The 18,942-nt window shown below is 45.6% G+C and overlaps 1 protein-coding gene and 1 pseudogene across 1 annotated transcript; both read right to left on the reverse strand.

Annotated features, from left to right (window-relative positions):
- Nucleotides 1–6,862, reverse strand: part of LOC102254661 — a 14,513-nt pseudogene extending 7,651 nt beyond the window's left edge.
- Nucleotides 6,863–8,497: 1,635 nt separating this feature from the next.
- On the reverse strand, nt 8,498–13,019 carry LOC102255258 (mas-related G-protein coupled receptor member X1). The gene is made up of 2 exons (XM_005883356.2): nt 13,009–13,019; nt 8,498–9,598 (listed from the first exon to the last, which is right to left on the reverse strand). The coding sequence occupies exons 1-2, from the start codon at nt 13,017–13,019 to the stop codon at nt 8,584–8,586; spliced, it is 1,026 nt and encodes a 341-aa protein (XP_005883418.2). The 3' UTR covers nt 8,498–8,583.
- Between the last annotated feature and the right edge of the window lie 5,923 nt (nt 13,020–18,942).

Here is an 18,942-nt window from a genome sequence, read left to right on the forward strand (position 1 = left end):
GTGGGGCGGGGCCCCCCCCCCCCCCCCCCCCCCCGAGTGCACAAATTTTTGTGCCCCGGGCCTCTAGTACTGTAATAAAAGGGTAATATGCTAATTAGACCAGGAGACCTTCTGGATGTCCTTCCAGACAAAGCCATGGTGGCAGAGCTGAGGCAGAGGTAGTTATGGGCGATCAGGCCAGGAGGGGAGTGCAATTGGGTGTGAGCAGGCCAGCAGGGAGGGCAGTTGGGGGTGAACAGGCTTGCAGGGGGGCAGTTAGGGGTGAGCAGGCTGGCAGGGGGGCAGTTAGAGATGAGCAGGTCGGCAGGGGGGACAGTTGTGAGTAAGCAGGCTGGCGGGGGGGCATTTGGGGGCAAGCAGGCTGGCAGGGGGGCATTTTGGGGCAAGCAGGCTGGCAAGGGGGACAGTTGGGGGTGAGCAGGCCAGCATGGGGGGCATTTGGGGAAGATCAGGCCAGCAAGGGGGGCTTTTGGGGATGAGCATGCCAGCAGGGGCAGGGCAGTTGGGGCCTATCAGGCTGGCAGGCAGAGTGGTTAAGGTAATCAGGCAGGCAGGCAGGTGAGAGGTTAAGAGCCAGTGGTCCCAGATTGCCAGAGGGATGTCCGACTGCTGGTTTAGCCATCCCCCTGCAGTTGGCCATCCCTGAGGGGTCCCAGATTGGAGAGGGTGCAGGCCGGGCTGAGGGACACCTTCCCACACGCACGAATTTCATGCATTGGGCCACTACTCTCTACTAATAAAAGGGTAATATGCTAATAAGACCAGGAGACCGGACATCTTCTATACATCCGACTTCCTTCCAGACAAAGCCACAGTGGTGGGGACTGAGGCAGAGGCGGTTAGGGGCGATCAGGCCTGCAGAGGAGGGCAGTTAGGGGCCATCAGGCTGGCAGGGGAGTGGTTAGGTGGCGATCAGTCTGGCAGGCAGGCAAGCGATTAGAAACCAGCAGTCCTGGATTGCAAGAGGGATGTCCAACTGCCTTTTTAGGCCCCATCCCACCTAAACCGTCAGTCCAAAATCCCTCGAGGGGTCCTGTATTGGAAAGAGTGCAGGCCAGGCTGACGGACCCGTCTGTGCAAGATTTTCATGTACCAGGCCTCTAGTGTGTAATATAAAAGTCATTTATCGTCAATCCATGTGATTTGGAGTACAGATTTTTTTTTGCAGATCAAAGCATTTGTGTAAAATAATTCTCGTGGTGATGGTGGAGTTAGGAAGTGCTTACTTCTATTTTACAAAGGTCTTTGGATGAAAAGTGATAAGCTCTTGCAGAATTTAGGAGAGAAACACAAACCAACTCACACATAGGTGAAGAGTAGCAGCTGATGAGTGCTGCTTACATGGTACCTCTTTTAATCCTCCAAATAGCCCTATGAGGCCAGTACTATGATTACTTTCATCTGGTATAAGAAAAGAGAAGCATAAGAAGGTTGAATGACATGCTCCAGTTATCACGTGCACAAGTGGAAGATCCTGGATCTGATCCCACAGGTCTGTGTCAGAGTGTTCGGCCTTCCCCTGTCCTGCAGCCCCACTATCAGGGTGGTGTATGCGGTACAGATGGGGAATGGTGGGACAAGAAGCAAGGAACTCTCAGGGACAAATCTCAAATGGCAGCTCACTAGTGTGTTTTATTAAAGTAGAGTAGGGAAATTTTATAAATAATAAGGAAGTGAAGCTTATCCAGTGTGGAAGAAGAAGTGGGTGGAATCCACCTGAGAACAGATCAGAGATTCCAGGAGCTCCTTCTTCCCTCTGGACAGACCCAATCAGTCAATTCTTGCCTGGTTCAGCCAGCACAGGCTCACCCAGTAGAATTGAACCCGCTACCCTTCAGTCTGTGGGCTGCTGCTCTAGCTTCTGAGTCAAACCTGCCAGGGCTTGTCTCCCTTTTTAAACTGAAAACTCAATAATGATGACTAGATCTGTCTGGATTTTGCCTTTTTTTCTTGTTGTTCACTATTGTATCCTCCGTATCGAGCACATGTCTCTTAGAGACCATCTGCTATAATATCATCCTTTAACTCAGGAAGAAGCTGAGGCTGAAAGAGCCAAAGGCTTTCCCTGAGATCACAGGGTGAACAGCAGGTCCAATGCCAGCCCTGGCCTCCTGGAGCCCAGCCTGTGGCTTTACCACTGTTCTCTGCCTGGTTATGGGATCAGCACCTGAGTAAAATCTTCATTGAGCTCAGAACATGAGAGAGCTTCAGGGGTGCAGAAAATGCTAGTTGGTCTAAATACCTATTTCCTTCTCACTCACATTATATTTCTGAGAGTTTTAGATGAGAAAATGGATTCTAATCCCAGTTTCCATTCATGTTTGATGGCACCATGTGACCAGGTGGTAGCCAATGGGAGGTGAGCACAAGTGATGTAACCCATTTTAGGTTGTGCCTTTCCTTCCCCTCTTCTCCTCTGGATGGAAGCTGATGAGTCTGGGAGCCCTGCAGGAGCATGAAGTCACCTCTCTAGGGATGGGGAGCAGTGATTTGAAACAGCACAGGTGTCTGATGCCTTGAAATCACCAGCCAAGTTCTAATAATCTCTTATACATTACTTTCTAGGACTACCAAAATCATAAATTAAAATTCTTAAAAATATTTTTATACAACCACCTTGAAAAATAACATACATTCCATCCTCAAGGCATGTATGATGAGAGATATTATTTTTAAGATGTGACACCCAGTAGGGGGTGCCAACAGATCAAATAAATGAGATGTCATAACAAGTTGATGTAACTTGAGAGAGAAAAAGTCCCAGGAAAAGCAACTAAGAAGTGGCTATAAGAAAAATGGATTCTCTTCATTTGACGTCAAATTTCATTTCTAGCTTCTCTACCCTCCGCTGCATCCTGGGAAGACACATCTCTTTGCCTCACCACTGGTCCCCTTTCCCTCTGGCTCCTGGTTGTTCTCAGGAAAGGGTGACACTGACAGCTGATTGGAGAACAGGAGGAGGGTGATTGAGGTTTTAACTCCCTGCCTCTCTGTTGTCAGGTTGTGAATTTGCCATGTTGGTGTTACTCTAATTAAGGAGATAGCTCCTGTCTGTTGGCCTTTTTTTTTTTTTCAGTCATAGTGACGACCACTGCTACAGCTACAGCCCTCCCTGTGTTCTGGAAACTTATCTTTCCCTTTACATTTCAGGATGTGCAAGGGCAATAGCTCCCTATTATGACTAATCTTTAGGTGTCTCATCCTGCTCACCCTTTCTACACAGTCTTTTTATTAAACTCTCTTCAATTGCCTATTTCTTTGTGCCTTGTGTTTTTGGCTGGGACAGAAAGATACCTGCACATAACAAACAAACTCATAGAACAGCAAAGTACTGTGTGAAATCTGAGGTTATTCACAACAATTCAGGTTTGAAAACAATGTCTGTGAAGCAGAAAGGACCTGGATTCCTCACAGTCTAAGCTACCAGCACCCATAGCTTCCCTGAGGGAGCTTCATGTCTCTGGACTCTCCTTCATGGGTTCCCATGCCTCCTTGCATGCTCCACCCCAAGACGCAGTCATGACCATGTGGACTAAGAGGGAGAAAACAAAAAAATTGCCTTTGAGAGAAGGTAGTTTTGAGCTGACTCTTACCTGAGCACCATCTTCTAGTTGAAGGTGGTGAGTAGAAAAAGAGGAGCTTTCCACAGAGTGCCAAACACCAGAGAATGCTCTCCTACCCCTGGATAGGAGGTGTCTGCAGTAGCAAGGGTGGAACCTGATGATAAAAAGAGGCTTATCAAGATGCTGGGCAGCCACTGTGACTTCCTGCCCAAGGGGCACTGGCAAATGAGATTCTGGAGATGTGAGACAAGGGCCTCAGGAGATGTTTCTCACTTGCCCTAAGTCCAATGACTTATCTCTTCCTCTCTCCATCTTACCCTGTCTGGTCCCCCTCCTGTGAGGAATGTTTGAACTGGAGCCTGTCACTGCCCACTGAGGGTGAGTTCAGGAAGCCCACTCAACAGACAATGTGAGCTTTTCCATAGCTAAAGGAGAGTTTGCTTGACATTCAGAGCTCTGCATGGCCAGGCTCATCTGATTTGTTTCCATTTACTCCCAGGAGTAATGTATGCACATTAGTTTATTTCAGAGGATATAAGAATACAGATCCAAAGACAGAGAAACAGCAATCAGACTATAAACCCCCAGAGGGAAAGTAGGGGAGGGTGGGGGTAAGGGAAAGAGATCAACCAAAGGACTTGTATGCATGCATATAAGCCAAACCAATGGACATGGACAACAGAGGGATGAGAGCATGAGTGGGGAGGGGGGAGGATGGGGGTTTAATGGAGGAATGAGGACACATTTGTAATACCTTAACTAATAAAGAATTAAAAAAAAAGATCTGAGTAAAGTTTGGGGGAAAGGCCCGAACAGCCAAGCTGTAGACAGTGAGTACCAAGGTGCCGATCAACTGTGTATGAATCTCAAAGGCAGCCACCACACGCTCTCCACTGCTGTGGGTAGCTCCCAACGGTTGAAATGGTCACTTCTTTCCTTTCCTGCTTTACAAATCCAAGCACATCATCATTTACCATTGAAAATGCATGGGAAACTCATTAGGGAATATCTTAAAATGAACAAAGGATCAGTCTTAACATTGGATCATAAGAGTGACCCTTCTGCATTGGCTAATTGTTTTCCCTTCTGTAGGTATTAGCCATGCCTTTTATCTACATTTGCATCTACATATGCTTACATCGCACTCATTTGTGCTGTCTGCATTTATAAACAATTACTTCATGACAGACCTCCTGAATAATAGAACAGTCTCACTCCTAGGAGTGCAAACCAACCTATTCTCATCCTCTCCCACATGCTACGCAGACACACATGAGAAGGGAAAACGGTAAGGGGTGACCAGGCTGGCAGGGGGGGGGGGTGCAGTTAGGAGTGACCAGGCTGACAGGGAGGGGGCAGTTGGGGATGACCTAGCCAGCAGCAGGGGGCAGTTAGGGGTGACCAGGCCAGCACGCAGAGGGAGTGAGGGGCAATCAGGTTAGTAGTGGGGGGGGCAGTTAGGGGCCACCAGGCCGGCAGGTCAGGGCAGTTGGGGGCGATCAGGCCTTGGAATCCTGGAATCTGGATTCAAATCCAGTTCTCTCTGGCTCTAGATTCGGGCCTCTCTCTACGCAACATGGACCTTCTTCTGACATGGGAATATTCTGTAGTCCAATACCTCCACTCATAGTCGGAGACCATGTCATGTCTTCCGGAGGCAGGAGGAGCATAGTCTCGACAGGTAATGTGGGATGACAGCAGGACTCAGAGCTCACCATTGCTTCTGTCCTGGGACTGAGATTTCCTTTCAAGGACTCAAAGTTGGAAGCCCCAGCCATGACCTCTGGGCTATCTCAGTGACTGGGAATGTCCATCCTCCAGAAAGAAGATCGTGATTTTGGGTTATAAATGGAACACAATCTCTTGCTATGAGGGGTATGAGTATGACCTGTCGTTCTCTTGTGCTGGAAATGGCCGAGTGTGTCATCTCTATGAGGACAGGAAATACTTTTCTCCTGAACAGTGGTGTGTCTAGTGGGACACAGTTCAATTCACTCTTATAATGGATTTCTTCCTAGAGCAGCCAAAATAATAAATATAAAATACTTATCATTAGCAGTGTACTCCCACTTTAAAAAACACACACCAAACAAACTGCATTTTATTATCAAGGCATTTTTGATGATAGTGAGAGATTATTCCAAAAAGTGACACCCAATAGAGAGGTGCACAGAGTCAAACAAAAAAACTGAGGAGATAGAATGAGAAATTGATCTCATTGATCCCAAACATAGAGAGAGGGAGGGAGAGAGAGAGTGAGAAAGAGAGAGAGAGAGAGAGAGAAAGAGAGAGAGAGAGAGAGAGAGAGAGAGAGAGAGAGACCAGGAAAACCAACTATTGGCAGACGATAAGAAGAGATGGGTTTTCTTCATTTGACATCAAATCTCATTTCCAGCTTCTCTACCTTTCTCTGCATCCTGGGAGACAGGTCTCTTTCCCTCACCAATGGACCCCTTTTCCTCTGTCTCCTGGTTGCTCTCAGGAAGGAGACACTGGCAGGTCATTGGAGGGCTAGAGGAGGGCAGGTTTCAACTCCCTGGCTCTCTGATGTCAGGCTGTGAGTTGGCCATGGTGGTGTTACTCACCTAAGGACATAGCCCCGGTCTGGTTGCCTTTCTTATGGTCAAAATGATGACCACCACTACAGCCATAGCCTCGCTGTGTTCTGGTAACTTATCTTTCCCTTTACCCTTCAGCAGGAGCTACCTATTATTCCAAAAAGTGACACCCAATAGAGAGGTGCACAGAGTCAAACAAAAAAACTGAGGAGATAGAATGAGAAACATTCTATCTTTAGGGGCTCTCCATCTTCATCAATTTCACTTACTCCTGCTCACCCCTTTGTACATATTCCCTTTATTAAACTCTCTTAAATTACTCATTAGTATGTGCTCTGTGTTTTATGCTGGAACAAGAAAGATACAAACATAACAAACAAACAAATCCATGGAACAGTAAGCTAATGTGTGCAAGCTGAGGTTATTAACAATTCAGGTTTGAAAACAATGTCTGTGAAGCAGAAAGGACCTGGAAACCTCACAGCCTAAGCTACCAGCACCCACAGCTTCCCTGAGGGAGCTTCATATCTCTGGACTCTCGTTCATGGGTGCCCATGGCTCCTTGCACGCTCCTCCCCAAGATTCAGTCATGACCATGTGAACTAAGAGGGAGAAAACAAAACTGCCTTTGAGAGAAGATAGTTCTCAGCCAACTCTTACCTGAGCACCATCTTCTATCTGAAGGTGGTGAGTAGAAGAAGAGGAGCTTTCCAGGGAGTGCTGAGCACCGAAGAATGCTCTTCTACCCCTGGATAGGAGGTGTCTTCAGGAGCAGTAGTGGAACCTGGTGTCCAAGAGAGGGTTATCAAGATGCTGGGAAGCCTTGATGACTTCCTGCACAAGGAGCACTGGCAAATGAGATTCTGGAGATGTGAGACAAGGGCCTCACAAGATGCTTCTCATTTGTCCTGAGTTCAATGATTTATCTCTTCATCACTCCATCTTACCCCATGTGGTCCCCCTCCAGTGAGGAATGTTTGAACTGGAGCTTGTCACTGCCCACTGTGGCGCGTGCAGGAAGCCCACCCAACAGGCAATGTGAGCTTGCATATCTAAAGAAGAGTTTGCTGGGCATTCAGTACCCTGCATGGTCTGGCTCATCTAGTCTGTTTCCATGTACTCCCAGGAGTAATGTATGCACATTAGTTTATTTCAGAGGACACAAGAGTATAGAAAATAAAAATGTAAAGACTCTCCTAATCTCAATCACCAATAGCAACCGATGTTTACAGTTCCTATTTTAACTCTTTTACAAGTTATATTATAGCTTTGTGTAATGAAACCTCCTTTCTAGTTTAGACTTATTGATATCAACACCTGTGTAAACTGTTTTCCCTTTTAACAGATAAAGAATTTAGCACACCACAGGCACTATTTGTCACCTCTCTCTTCCCAGGACATTTGTTAGCTAGATAATTTTCACATGATGTGGGGACAACCAGTGTTTTCAGCTTTAGCTCTTATGACTTCCTTTCATGTGCCCATGCCACAGCCAAATTGAGTTACATGGCATTTCCTCAAAAAGTTAACTATGAAGTATTTGAAACAATGAGAGAAACTTATTCACTCATTTCTGTGTTTTCCTAACTCTACTGTGTGCCTATACTGTGCCAGATCCAGGCAGAGAAGATTTGTCTGTGGACAAATGCTACCAGAGGGCCTTTCACAGGCCCAATTTCTTGGACTGTGCTTATCTAAGGATGTTTTTTTTCCCTAAACCCAGACAACCCAATGAGATTAGAGGTAGGCCAACTCATTTATTCAAGCTTTTAAACTGTAGAATGCCCACAACCACAGCACTAAGCATGAATCTAAACATCCTATAGTCTGAGAGAAACAGGGAATCTTCATTTTCTATCCAATCAGGTAGAACAATTTCTGAATGACTCTTTATGGTTTTGGACAGGGGCTCTTTTTTTTTAACTTCTTAAATATTACCTCAGAAGCCAATAGTATACTAGAGGCTTCACCTGTATTAACTGCTGATGTTTATAAAATATTTAGTCATATTTGGGACCTGGCTGAGTGCTTTTCATCCATTTTCTTATTTATTTCCCACTATGATCTTATGAGCAGATGATCTCACCATATTTTGCAGATGAATTAACTGAGGCTTGGAGAGGTGTGCTGCAGAATCAGGACTTCGGACCTGGATTTGTCTGATTTGGACAGGGATTCTTTCTGTTGCAATTAAGATTGTAGAGAAAACGCATTAAAAAAAAGAAATTCAGATCACATGAGAAATTTATTGGTAATGTCAAGAACGATGGAAAGGTATAATGTTCAGACTAATGCTTTCTCTGAGAGAAACAACAGCCAGGTTAAAAACAACCTTTTTGAAGAGATTGGGGGATCACTGACACATTCTGAGGCTGAAGCTGAGAGAAGACTAGATACTTTCCAAGCCTGGCAGGGCAGCAGTGAGTCTCAAAGTTACTTCAGACTGATCAGGACAGAGGCTCTCATCCTTGCCCCAGACTGCCTCCCGACATGGCCAGGGTTTCCCTACGAAGGCTTTCTCCAGGTTCATCCACCTCAGGAGTGTCCTGCAGAGCCCTCTGGAGAACCAGCCTCAGGGTGTGTCTCTGTTTCCACCATCCCTGCCTGAAGGAGCCAACGAAGAAGTAAATGATGGGGTTGGCACAGCTGTTGACACAGGACAGGAGTACTACCATCATGGAAAGATGAAAGAAGGAATTATTGTCATTTGAAATCCAGAATAGGACATGAAAGGTGATGCCGAAGGGCAGGCCGCAGAGGAGGAAGACCAGCACCGTGAGCCCGAGGGTCACGTAGAGCCTGGTTGGCGGCACCCGGTGGGAGCCACACAGCAGTCTGGTCATCAGGGCCAGGCTGGACCCAGAGAGAAGCACAAATAACAAAATCAGCCATGCCGAAGCGATGATGTCAAATACCTGACACACGGAAGGGCTGAAAAAATCCAACAGACGCCAAGAGAAATTTTTTTCCAGGATGCTCAGCAGTAGGGACAGGGCCCACAGCAGGGCACACGTGATAGCTGACAGGTGTTTGGGGCGGCGGCAGCGGTACCAGAGGGGCCACAGGGCAGACAGGCAGCGCTCTGTGCTGATGGCGCTGAGAAAGCTCAGTCCTGAGATGTAGGCAAACACTGACACAGCGATGATAAATGTGTAGAATCCACTGGGGACCAAACTGAAGTAGAAAAATGAACATAGGGAAAGTATAATCTGGCAGCAGAGGAAGAGGAAGTCGGCTCCCGCCAGATTGAGGATGTAGACAGAGAAGGCGTTCCTGCGCATGCGGAAGCCCAGGAGCCAGAGCACCACCGCGTTCCCTGGCAGCCCCACCAGGGCTACGACGACTCTCAGTAATTGCAAGATTATGAACGCTGTATAATGTTCATAAAAGGCCTGGTCACTTCCATTGGTTGGTGTGAGGTTGGTCTCCCAGGCTGTGACAGTCATATCCGTGCTCAGAAACGCTGCAGTTGTGGGCCTGGGAACAAAACAAGACTTGAGCACCTGCTCTATGACCACTGACCCTCATGGCCACCCTGTCTGTGGCAAATGGAGGCTTCCAGAGATTCAGGTTCTTTCTGAACCACACAGTCTTGGAGTCCTGGATCCTGAATTTAAACCCAGTTCTCTCTGAATCTTAGAGCCTGGGCTCTTTCTGCTGCAACATGGACCCTCTATGTCCAACCTCTGTGCTCACCATCCAGCCCATGACATGTGCCCTGGAGGCAGGAGGAGAAGAGTCTGCACAGGTCCTGTGGATGACAGCAGGGTCCTGAGTTCCCCAGTACTTGTGCTCTGGGAGAGTGGCTTTGTTTGACAGCAGGCTGTCAGAAGCCCCAGGGCAATCTCAGTGACTGAGAGTGGTCTACCCAGGAGGGAGAAAGGAGGTTATGACTGGTTCATCAAGGGAATGAGATCCCTTGTTAGGACAGAGTGAGGACACCCAAAGCTCTTGCATTAGAAATGTCCCAGTGTGTCATCTTTATGAGGATAGACAGTGATTACTCTTTCCATTGTTGTGTCCCCAGGGCCTAAGTCTATGTGTGAAAACCATGGGGCTGTCAATAAAATTTTAACCCACAAATGAATTAATGAATGAAAGAACCAATGAGGAGCCCAAGGAAAGAAGGAAATTTGGATTTAATATAATATAACACTTTGTTAAATGAAGAATATTAAATGTAAAACAGAAGACAGCACTTTTAACTCCACCACCAAAACACACATATGTAACAAAAAGAAAATTTCATTTCTAATTATTCATTCTGTGAAAAGCGCTTTTGTATTCAGAAATATTTCTTTATGCCTGCAGACACAGCCTTCCAGGTGGGAGAGGATTCAGGACTTAATTGAATTTCTCTGCATTTTAGAGGAGAAAGAAGCCATTTTGGGAAGGAGAGAGAGAGGTGGCCAAGGGTTTGAATAGAGGTAATTGCGACAGAAATACAGAAGGGGCATTATTAACTGGTTTTCCTATGATAAGTGTAATAGGTAACCCACTCATTGTCCCTACATGTGATTTGGAGTAGAGATTTCTTTGCAGATCAAAGCATTTGTGTAAGAGAATTCTAGTGGTGGTGGTGGAGTTAAGAAGTGCTTAATTCTATTTTACAAAGGGCTTTGGATAAAAAGGGATAAGCTCCTGCAGAATTTAGATGAGGAACATAAATCAACTCACACATAGGTGAAGAGTAGCAGCTGATGAGTGCTTACATGGTATTACCTCTTTCAATCCTCCAAATAGCCCTATGAGGCCAGTACTATGTTTACTCCCAGCTAGCATATAGGAAAAGATAAGAACAAGAAGGTTGAATGACATGCTCCAGTTCTCATGTGCACAAGTTGAAGAGCCTTGATCTGAACCCACAGATCTGTGTCAGAGTCTTAGCCCTTCCCCTGCTCTGCAGCCCCACTACCAGGGTGGTGTGTACAGCGCACATGCGGGGTAGTGGGGCAGGAAGTAAGTAACTCTCAGGGACAAATATAAAATGGGAACTAATTTGTGTGTTTTATTATGGTAGACTAGGCAAATTTGGAGATTCCAAGAGTTCCTTCTTGCCTCTGGACAGACCCAATCAGTCAATTCTTGCCTGGTTCAGCCAGCACAGGCTCACCCAGGAGAATCTTACCTGCTACCCTTGAGTCTGTAGTTGCTGGTCTAACCACTGAGTCAAACCTGCTAGGGCTTGTCTCCCTTTTTAAACTCATAACTCAATAATGATGACTAGATTTCTCTGGGTTTTGTCTCTTTTTCTTGGTTGTTGTTCACTATTGTATCCTCGGCATCGAGTACATGTCCCTTAGAGACCATCTGCTATAATATCATCCTTTAACTCAGGAAGAAGCTGAGGCTGAAAGAGCCAAAGGCTTTCCCTGAGATCATAGGGTGAACAGCAGGTCCAATGCCAGCCCTGGCCTCCTGGAGCCCAGCCTGTGGCTTTACCACTGTTCTCTGCCTGGTTATGGGATCAGCACCTGAGTAAAATCTTCATTGAGCTCAGAACATGAGAGAGCTTCAGGGGTGCAGAAAATGCTAGTTGGTCTAAATACCTATTTCCTTCTCACTCACATTATATTTCTGAGAGTTTTAGATGAGAAAATGGATTCTAATCCCAGTTTCCATTCATGTTTGATGGCACCATGTGACCAGGTGGTAGCCAATGGGAGGTGAGCACAAGTGATGTAACCAATTTTAGGTTGTGCTTTCCTTCCCCTCTTTTACTGGATGGAATGCTGATGAGTTTGGTAGCCTGGCATGAGAATGAAGTCATTTCTCTAGGGCTGGGGAGCAGTGATTTGAGAGTACCAGTGCCTCATACCTTGAAGTCCAGTCCAGTTCTAGTAACTTCTCATATATTACTCTCTAGAGCTACCAAAATCATAAATTTAAATTCTTAAAAATATTTGTATACAACCACCTTGAAAAATAACGTACATTCCATTCTCAAGGCATTTATGATGAGAGATATTATTTTTAATATGTGACACCCAATAGGGGGGTGCCAACAGATCAAACAAATGAGATTTAATAACAAGTTGATCTAATCACAGTGAGCGAGAAAAAGTCCCAGGAAAAGCAACTAAGAAGAGGCTATAAGAAAAACGGATTCTCTTCATTTGATGTCAAATTTCATTTCCAGTTTCTCTACCCTCCGCTGCATCCTGGGAGGACACTACTCAGTCTCACCACTGGGCTCCCTTTCCCTCTGGCTCCTGGTTGCTCTCAGGAAAGGGTGACACTGACAGCTGATTGGAGAACAGGAGGAGGGTGATTGAGGTTTTAACTCCCTCCTCTCTGCTGTCAGGCTGTGAGTTTGCCATGGTGATGTTACTCTACCTAAGGAGATAGCTCCTGTGTGTTTGGCCCTTTTTTTGGTCATAGTGACCACCACTGCTACAGCCACAGCCCTCCCTGTGTTCTGGAAACTTATCTTTCCCTTTACTTCAGGATCCGCAAGGGCAATAGCTCCCTAGTATGACTAATCTTCAGGTGTTTTTTCCCTTTCATCCTTTCTACACAGTCTTTTTATTAAACTCTCCTCAATTGCCTATTTGTTTGTGCCTTGTGTTTTGGGCTGGGATAGAAAGATACCTACATATAACAAACAAACTGGTAGAACAGCAAAGTAATGTGTGAAATCTGAGGTTATTAACAACAATTCAGGTTTGAAAACAATGTCTGTGAAGCAGAAAGGACCTGGATTCCTCACAGTCTAAGCTACCAGCACCCATAGCTTCCCTGAGGGAGCTTCATGTCTCTGGACTCTCCTTCACGGGTGCCCATGGCTACTTGCATGCTCCACCCCAAGATTCAGTCGTGACCATGTGGACTAAGAGGGAGAAAACAAAGCTGTCTTTGAGAGAAGATAGTTCTGAGCTGACTCTTACCTGAGCACCATCTTCTATCTGAAGGTGGTGAGTAGAAAAAGAGCTTTCCAGGGAGTGCCGAACACCAGAGAATGCTCTCCTAACTCTGGATGGGAGGTGTCTGCAGTAGCAAGGGTGGAACCTGATGATAAAAAGAGGCTTATCAAGATGCTGGGCAGCCACTGTGATTTCCTGCCCAAGGGGCACTGGCAAATGAGATTCTGGAGATGTGAGACAAGGACCTCACAGGATGTTTCTCTCTTGCCCTGATTCCAATGACTTATCTCTTCCTCTCTTCATCTTACCCTATCTGGTCCCTGTCCTATGAGGAATGTTTGAATTGGAGCCTGTCACTGCCCACTTTGGGTGAATTCAGGAAGCCCACCCAATAGGCAATGTGAGCTTTTCCATAGCTAAAGAAGAGTTTGCTTGACATTCAGGGCCCTGCGTGGCCTGGCTCATCTGATTTGTTTCCATTTACTCCCAGGAGTAGTGTATGCACATTAGTTTATTTCAGAGGACACAAGAGTATCCTATATAATAAAGAGCTAATATTCAAATTGACCCTCAGGCCCTCACAAAGATGGCTGCCTATGACCAGGCTGGCAGGGGTGTTAGTGATGGACGACCAAATGACTGAATAAGCAGGCTGCATGGGGTGACCAGGTTGGCAGGGGGATTAGTGAGCAATGACCAAACTACTGAACAAGCACTCTGTGTGGGGTGACCAGGCCGGAGCGGGGTTAGTGAGGGATGACCAAACGATTGAACATGCAGGCTGTGTGGAACGACAAGGCTGGAGGGGGGTTAGTGAGGGACGACCAAACAAATGAACAGCAGAGGCCTGGGGTGACAAGGCTGGTGGAGGGGAGGGCCATTGGGGGTGACCAGGCCAGCAGAGGAAGGCAGTTAGGGGCGACCAGGCTGGCAGAGGGGGCAGTTGGAGATGACCAGGGTGGCGGGGGGTGAAGTTCGGGGCAACCAAGCCTGCCGGGGGAGCAGTTAGGCTGGCGGGGGAGCAGTCAGGGGTTACTAGGCCGGGGGGGCAGTTGAGGGTGACCAGGCTAGCAGGGTGGGGGCAGTAAGGTATGACCAGGCTGATGGGGGGGGGCAGTTAGAAGTAACCAGGCTGGCGGGGAGAAGGCAGTTGGGTATGACCTGGCTGGCAGTGGGGAACAGGTAGGGGCGTCCAGGCAAGCAGCAGGTGAGTGATTAGGAGCCAGCAGTTTAGAGTTATGAGAGGGATGTCCGACTTCCGGTGTAGGCCCGATCTCCGGGATGGGTCTTAACCGGCAGTCAGACATCCCCCGTGGGGTCCCGGATTGGAGAGGGTGCTGGCTGGGCTAAAGGGACCCCCCCCCCCCGCATCATGCATGATTTTTGTGCACTGAGCCTCTAGTATAAAATAAAAATGTAAAGTCTCTCCTAATCTCAATTACCAATAGCAACCAATGTTTACAGTTCCCATTTTAACTCTTTTACAACTTATTTTATAGTTTTGCGTAATATAGCCTTCTTTCTAGTTTTGATTTATCGATATCAACAACTGTGTATATTGTGTTCCCTTTTAACAGATAAGGAATTTAGCACACCACAGGCACTACCAGTCACCTCTCTCTCTCTCTCTCTCTCTCTCTCTCTCCCTTCCTGACATTTGTTAGCTAGATTATTTTCACATGATGTGGGGACAACCAGTGTTTTCAGCTTTAGCTCCTATGACTTCCTTTCATGTGCCCATGCCGCAGCCAAATTGAGTTACATGGCATTTCCTTAAAAAGTTAACTATGAAGCACTGGGAAAAATGAGAGAAACTTATTCACTCATTTGTGAGTTTACCCAACTCTACTGTGTGCCTATGCTGTGCCAGGCATTGTTCCCAGCAGGGAAGAATAACGCAGGGTCTATGTCCATACATTCCAGATGAGCTGGGTGAGCTCACCCTGGGAGCGAATGTTGATGGAGAAGAGTTTGGAAACTCAGCATTAGGTCCTGTACCCTCCAGACCCCTGGGAGAAGTGGAGGGCCCAGCCAACACAGGCATAAGAAGCAGTTAAGAAGTAAGCAGTAAAGGAGCAGTGCCGGAAGCCGGTCCATCCTTGCTGCTTGACACAGTCACTGCAGGGAAGAAACATCTGCACAGCATATGTTTCAAGGAACCTGTCGTATATGGCATACTGTTCTGAATATGTTTGCTCCCCTTCTTAGCGCTATATGTTTTAACCAAGGTCACCTCTCCGAGAAAGGTTGTTTCCCCAGGTGGGGATATTTCCCTGGAGTTAGGAATTAACAGGACTAAGGAAGGGAATAAATCAGTAAAACCCATTAATTAAGTGCCACGTGGGTAGTTGATCACCTTAACTATGAACAATCATGCTTAAGCTACATAATCTTTACTTAGGATAATCTCCTTCAGTTACTTTCTTGTAGCTTAACAGAACAATTGAGTAGTGACCTTGGAATGGAGATAACAAATGCCCTAACCTTTGAAATAGAATGGATAGGATTAAAATCAAATGGTATAAATACAGATGTAACAGGACAATTATCTATCTATCTATCTATCTATCTATCTATCTATCTACACTAATAAAAAAGAAACATGCAAATTAACCATCACTCGGCCACTCCACTACACCCACAAGCCATGCCCACCAGCCAATCAGGAGAGAGTATGCAAATTAACCCAACTAAGATGATGGCTGCCACGGAGCTGGACCAGCAGGAGACATGGGTTTCTCCCGGCGATGGAGGAAGCCAAGCTTCCCGCCTGCCCTGGCCAGCCCTCGGCGCCATTCAAGGCTACACTTTTAATTATAGAAGATAAATAAATCCCAGATACCTGCTTCCAGCCCAAAAAAAGAGGTTGGGAGCTTGGGTCGCAGCGGGGCATGGCCAGCCTGAAAACGGCCATCAGCCCCTCATCCAGGCTGGCCAGGCACCCCAGCGGGACTCCCACAACCTGAAGGGGCTGTGGGCAGCCTGAAAACAGCCCTCAGCCCCTCACCCAGGCTGGCTCAACCCCATGGGCTGAGGGAACCCCCCCAAGTGCACAAATTTTTGTGCACCAGGCTTCTAGTCCATTATAATTGACTAGTTCTGCATCACTGTTATAAGCTATTAACAATAGAAAATATGTTTCTAAAATGTTTTATTGTAAGTAGTTTAATGGAAAAAAAACTTAAATAGCTTTCAGAATTCAGAAACTTTGAGATACTAACATCTTTTTGAAACCCTGTATCTTTTTTTAATATTATTAAACACTAACCTTATAACTACCCATTGAGATTCTCATCTCAGTCTATCATAGCTCTAAAGTTACTATTTTTCATATTGGTATCTACTTTGAATTTATATTAGTTCACACAAACACTCCATCCATGCTTTTGTTCCGGCCCTCCGGTCCAGTTTAAGAACCCATTGTGGCCCTGGAGTCAAAAAGTTTGCCCACCCCTGGGCTATTCTGTACCATCAGTGTAAACAGCAATGTTGTGTTTATATACAAACAGGTAGAGAGATAGATAGCAAGTCTCAGGGAATCAAACGTAAATCCACATAAAAATTCTGTCTCTTACACCTTTTTACATTTAAGAGGTTTGTACATTTACATAGGTATTAAGAAATAATGTAGAATTAGAAAGGAAAGGGGCGATTTCTTTTATAACCTTGGTAGGAGATTGTTTTCCAAACCACGAACAAAACTTTAAGGTCATAGATGAATATATTGATTAGAAAACTATTAAAAAGCAATTTTTTTCATGAATAAGGCCATCATCAACTAAAAAAAGAAACTGAAAACATACTTACAATGAATATTTGGACACAAAACGAAAATATATAACAAATTTTTACATATTCATTATGTATAAAAAATATTTCTATATCTTCTGCCCATTACCTAGAAAGAACCCTAACAACCAATAAGAATTTGACCAACTCAGTTCCTAGATAATCTTGCTTCTTAGCATGAAAAAAGAATGCTAAAACTTACAGATGATGGCAAAGGGTAATTGCAGCTCCACTGAGAGGGTATTGGGTGTAGGTAGAAGATGGTATAGGGGGCATAAATGGTGATGGAAGGAGACTTGACTGCGGTAGTGAACACACAGTACAATATACAGATGATGTATTATAGAACTGGACACCTGAAACTTAGATAATTTATTTAAAAAATATTTTTATTGATTTCAGAGAAAAGAGAGAAGGAGAAATAGAAACATCAATGATGAGAGAGAATCATTGATTGGTGGCCTCCTGCACACTCCCTGCTGGGGATCAGGCCTTCAACCCAGGAAAATGCCCTTAAGCGGAATCAAACCTGGGGCCCTTCAGTCCGCAGGCCAATGCTCTATTCACTGAGCCAAACCGGCCAGGGCTGAAACTTAGATAATTTCTTAACCAATATTATTCACTCATTTCTGTGTTTACCCAATTAATTCAATAGAAAGGGGGAAAAAAGGCCCCCCAAAACTGACTCATAGTTACAAAATACATAAGGCCTGGGCAGGTAATGTAAAACATGGTAACTATAGTTTATAATACTGTTTTGTATAATGGGAAGGGACCAAGAGAGTAAATCTTAAAGGTTCTCCTCACAAGAGAAAAAAAGGTATCTATGTGTGGTAATGGATGCTAACTAGGCATATTGTGATGATTATTTCACAATACAGACAAATAATGAATCATTTTGTTGTACACTGGAAACTAATATAATGTTATATGACAAATATATCTCAATAAAAAGCTGGCAAAATCATATTCCAAAAGTACACACACATAGAGAAAAAGAATCTCCACTGAGATATTTTCACCCTCAGATGATCACATATTCCTTAGCCCAATACCGTGTGTTTCGGGCCCGTGAGGAAACTGGTATTCTTATGTGATTTGCTGTTCCAAGCAAATCTCTGAAAAGGGAAGCTGCTCCCATGTGCCTCTTTACACAGACCCACACAGGTAGGACATGCTGCTACAGCCTGTCAGTTTAGTCAGCAGGCATTAAAAACTTCATCTCACTAGACACAGGTCTCTGATCTTCCTATTTTTGGAAGATTTCATAAAAGAGTGGGAGCAGCATAGGAAGTTCTGTACTGCCCAGTACATCAGGGGCTTTACAGAGCATGTTTATTTTCTCCTCAACTTATCTGGAAGTTTTACACTCTGTCTATTTTCCAGTCAATTGCCTTAGCTATTTAACACATTTGTGTAAAATCTAAAGAAATGAGTAGTTTTACCATGTAAAAGTGTCCACTTCTAGCACACTAATGCAGATTAGGAGAAGGTATTCTTTCTGAGCTGAGCAGCCCTGACCTTGCCTGTGTATGAAGAAAAATGTGCCCTTTCCTTCGCTGTAGTGAGAACCCTGCACCTGGACACAAGCGTTAACTAATGGATTGTATGTCGGCCCCCTCCCCTCCTCTGCCTTTGTTTGGTGCAGTGGACAAACCATACAGCTCACCCCAGAAGTCTGCCCTCCTCATGAATACCAAGCACCAAGACAGTGGGAAACTCAACTCTGTTTCCGTCCTCCCAACCTACTGGGCTCCAGGACTGAATTTTGACTCTGTTTTTCCCAAAGGAATTAAACAGATATTGTTTTCAATAGTGTTTGTTCAAATGTATTCTCATAACATCAATGATTTTGCTCACCTTCGCATTTCACATTTCATGTCTTCCATTCCTCAAAGCACATTCTTCAGGAGTTCCTTTCATGAGAGTCTGTGGGTGGGAGCCATGCAGGGCAGCTCAGGGCCTGTGGAGCTGTCAGACAGGCACTCTGACCAGTGGTCCTGAGGGGTGTATAGAGGAATGTTTGAAGGAAAGCCAGATGGAGACTGGACAGTGTGGCCTGGGAAGGAGGTCCTGTCCACATCTAGAGCAGTGGAGGCCCGCCTTCCATACCCTGTGGAATGAATGATTCTCCCCTGCCCTGCAGCGACCTGAGGCAAGGGGCAAGGC

The sequence above is a fragment of the Myotis brandtii genome, unplaced genomic scaffold, assembly GCF_000412655.1.
Source record: "Myotis brandtii unplaced genomic scaffold, ASM41265v1 scaffold782, whole genome shotgun sequence".
Lineage (NCBI taxonomy): Eukaryota > Metazoa > Chordata > Mammalia > Chiroptera > Vespertilionidae > Myotis > Myotis brandtii.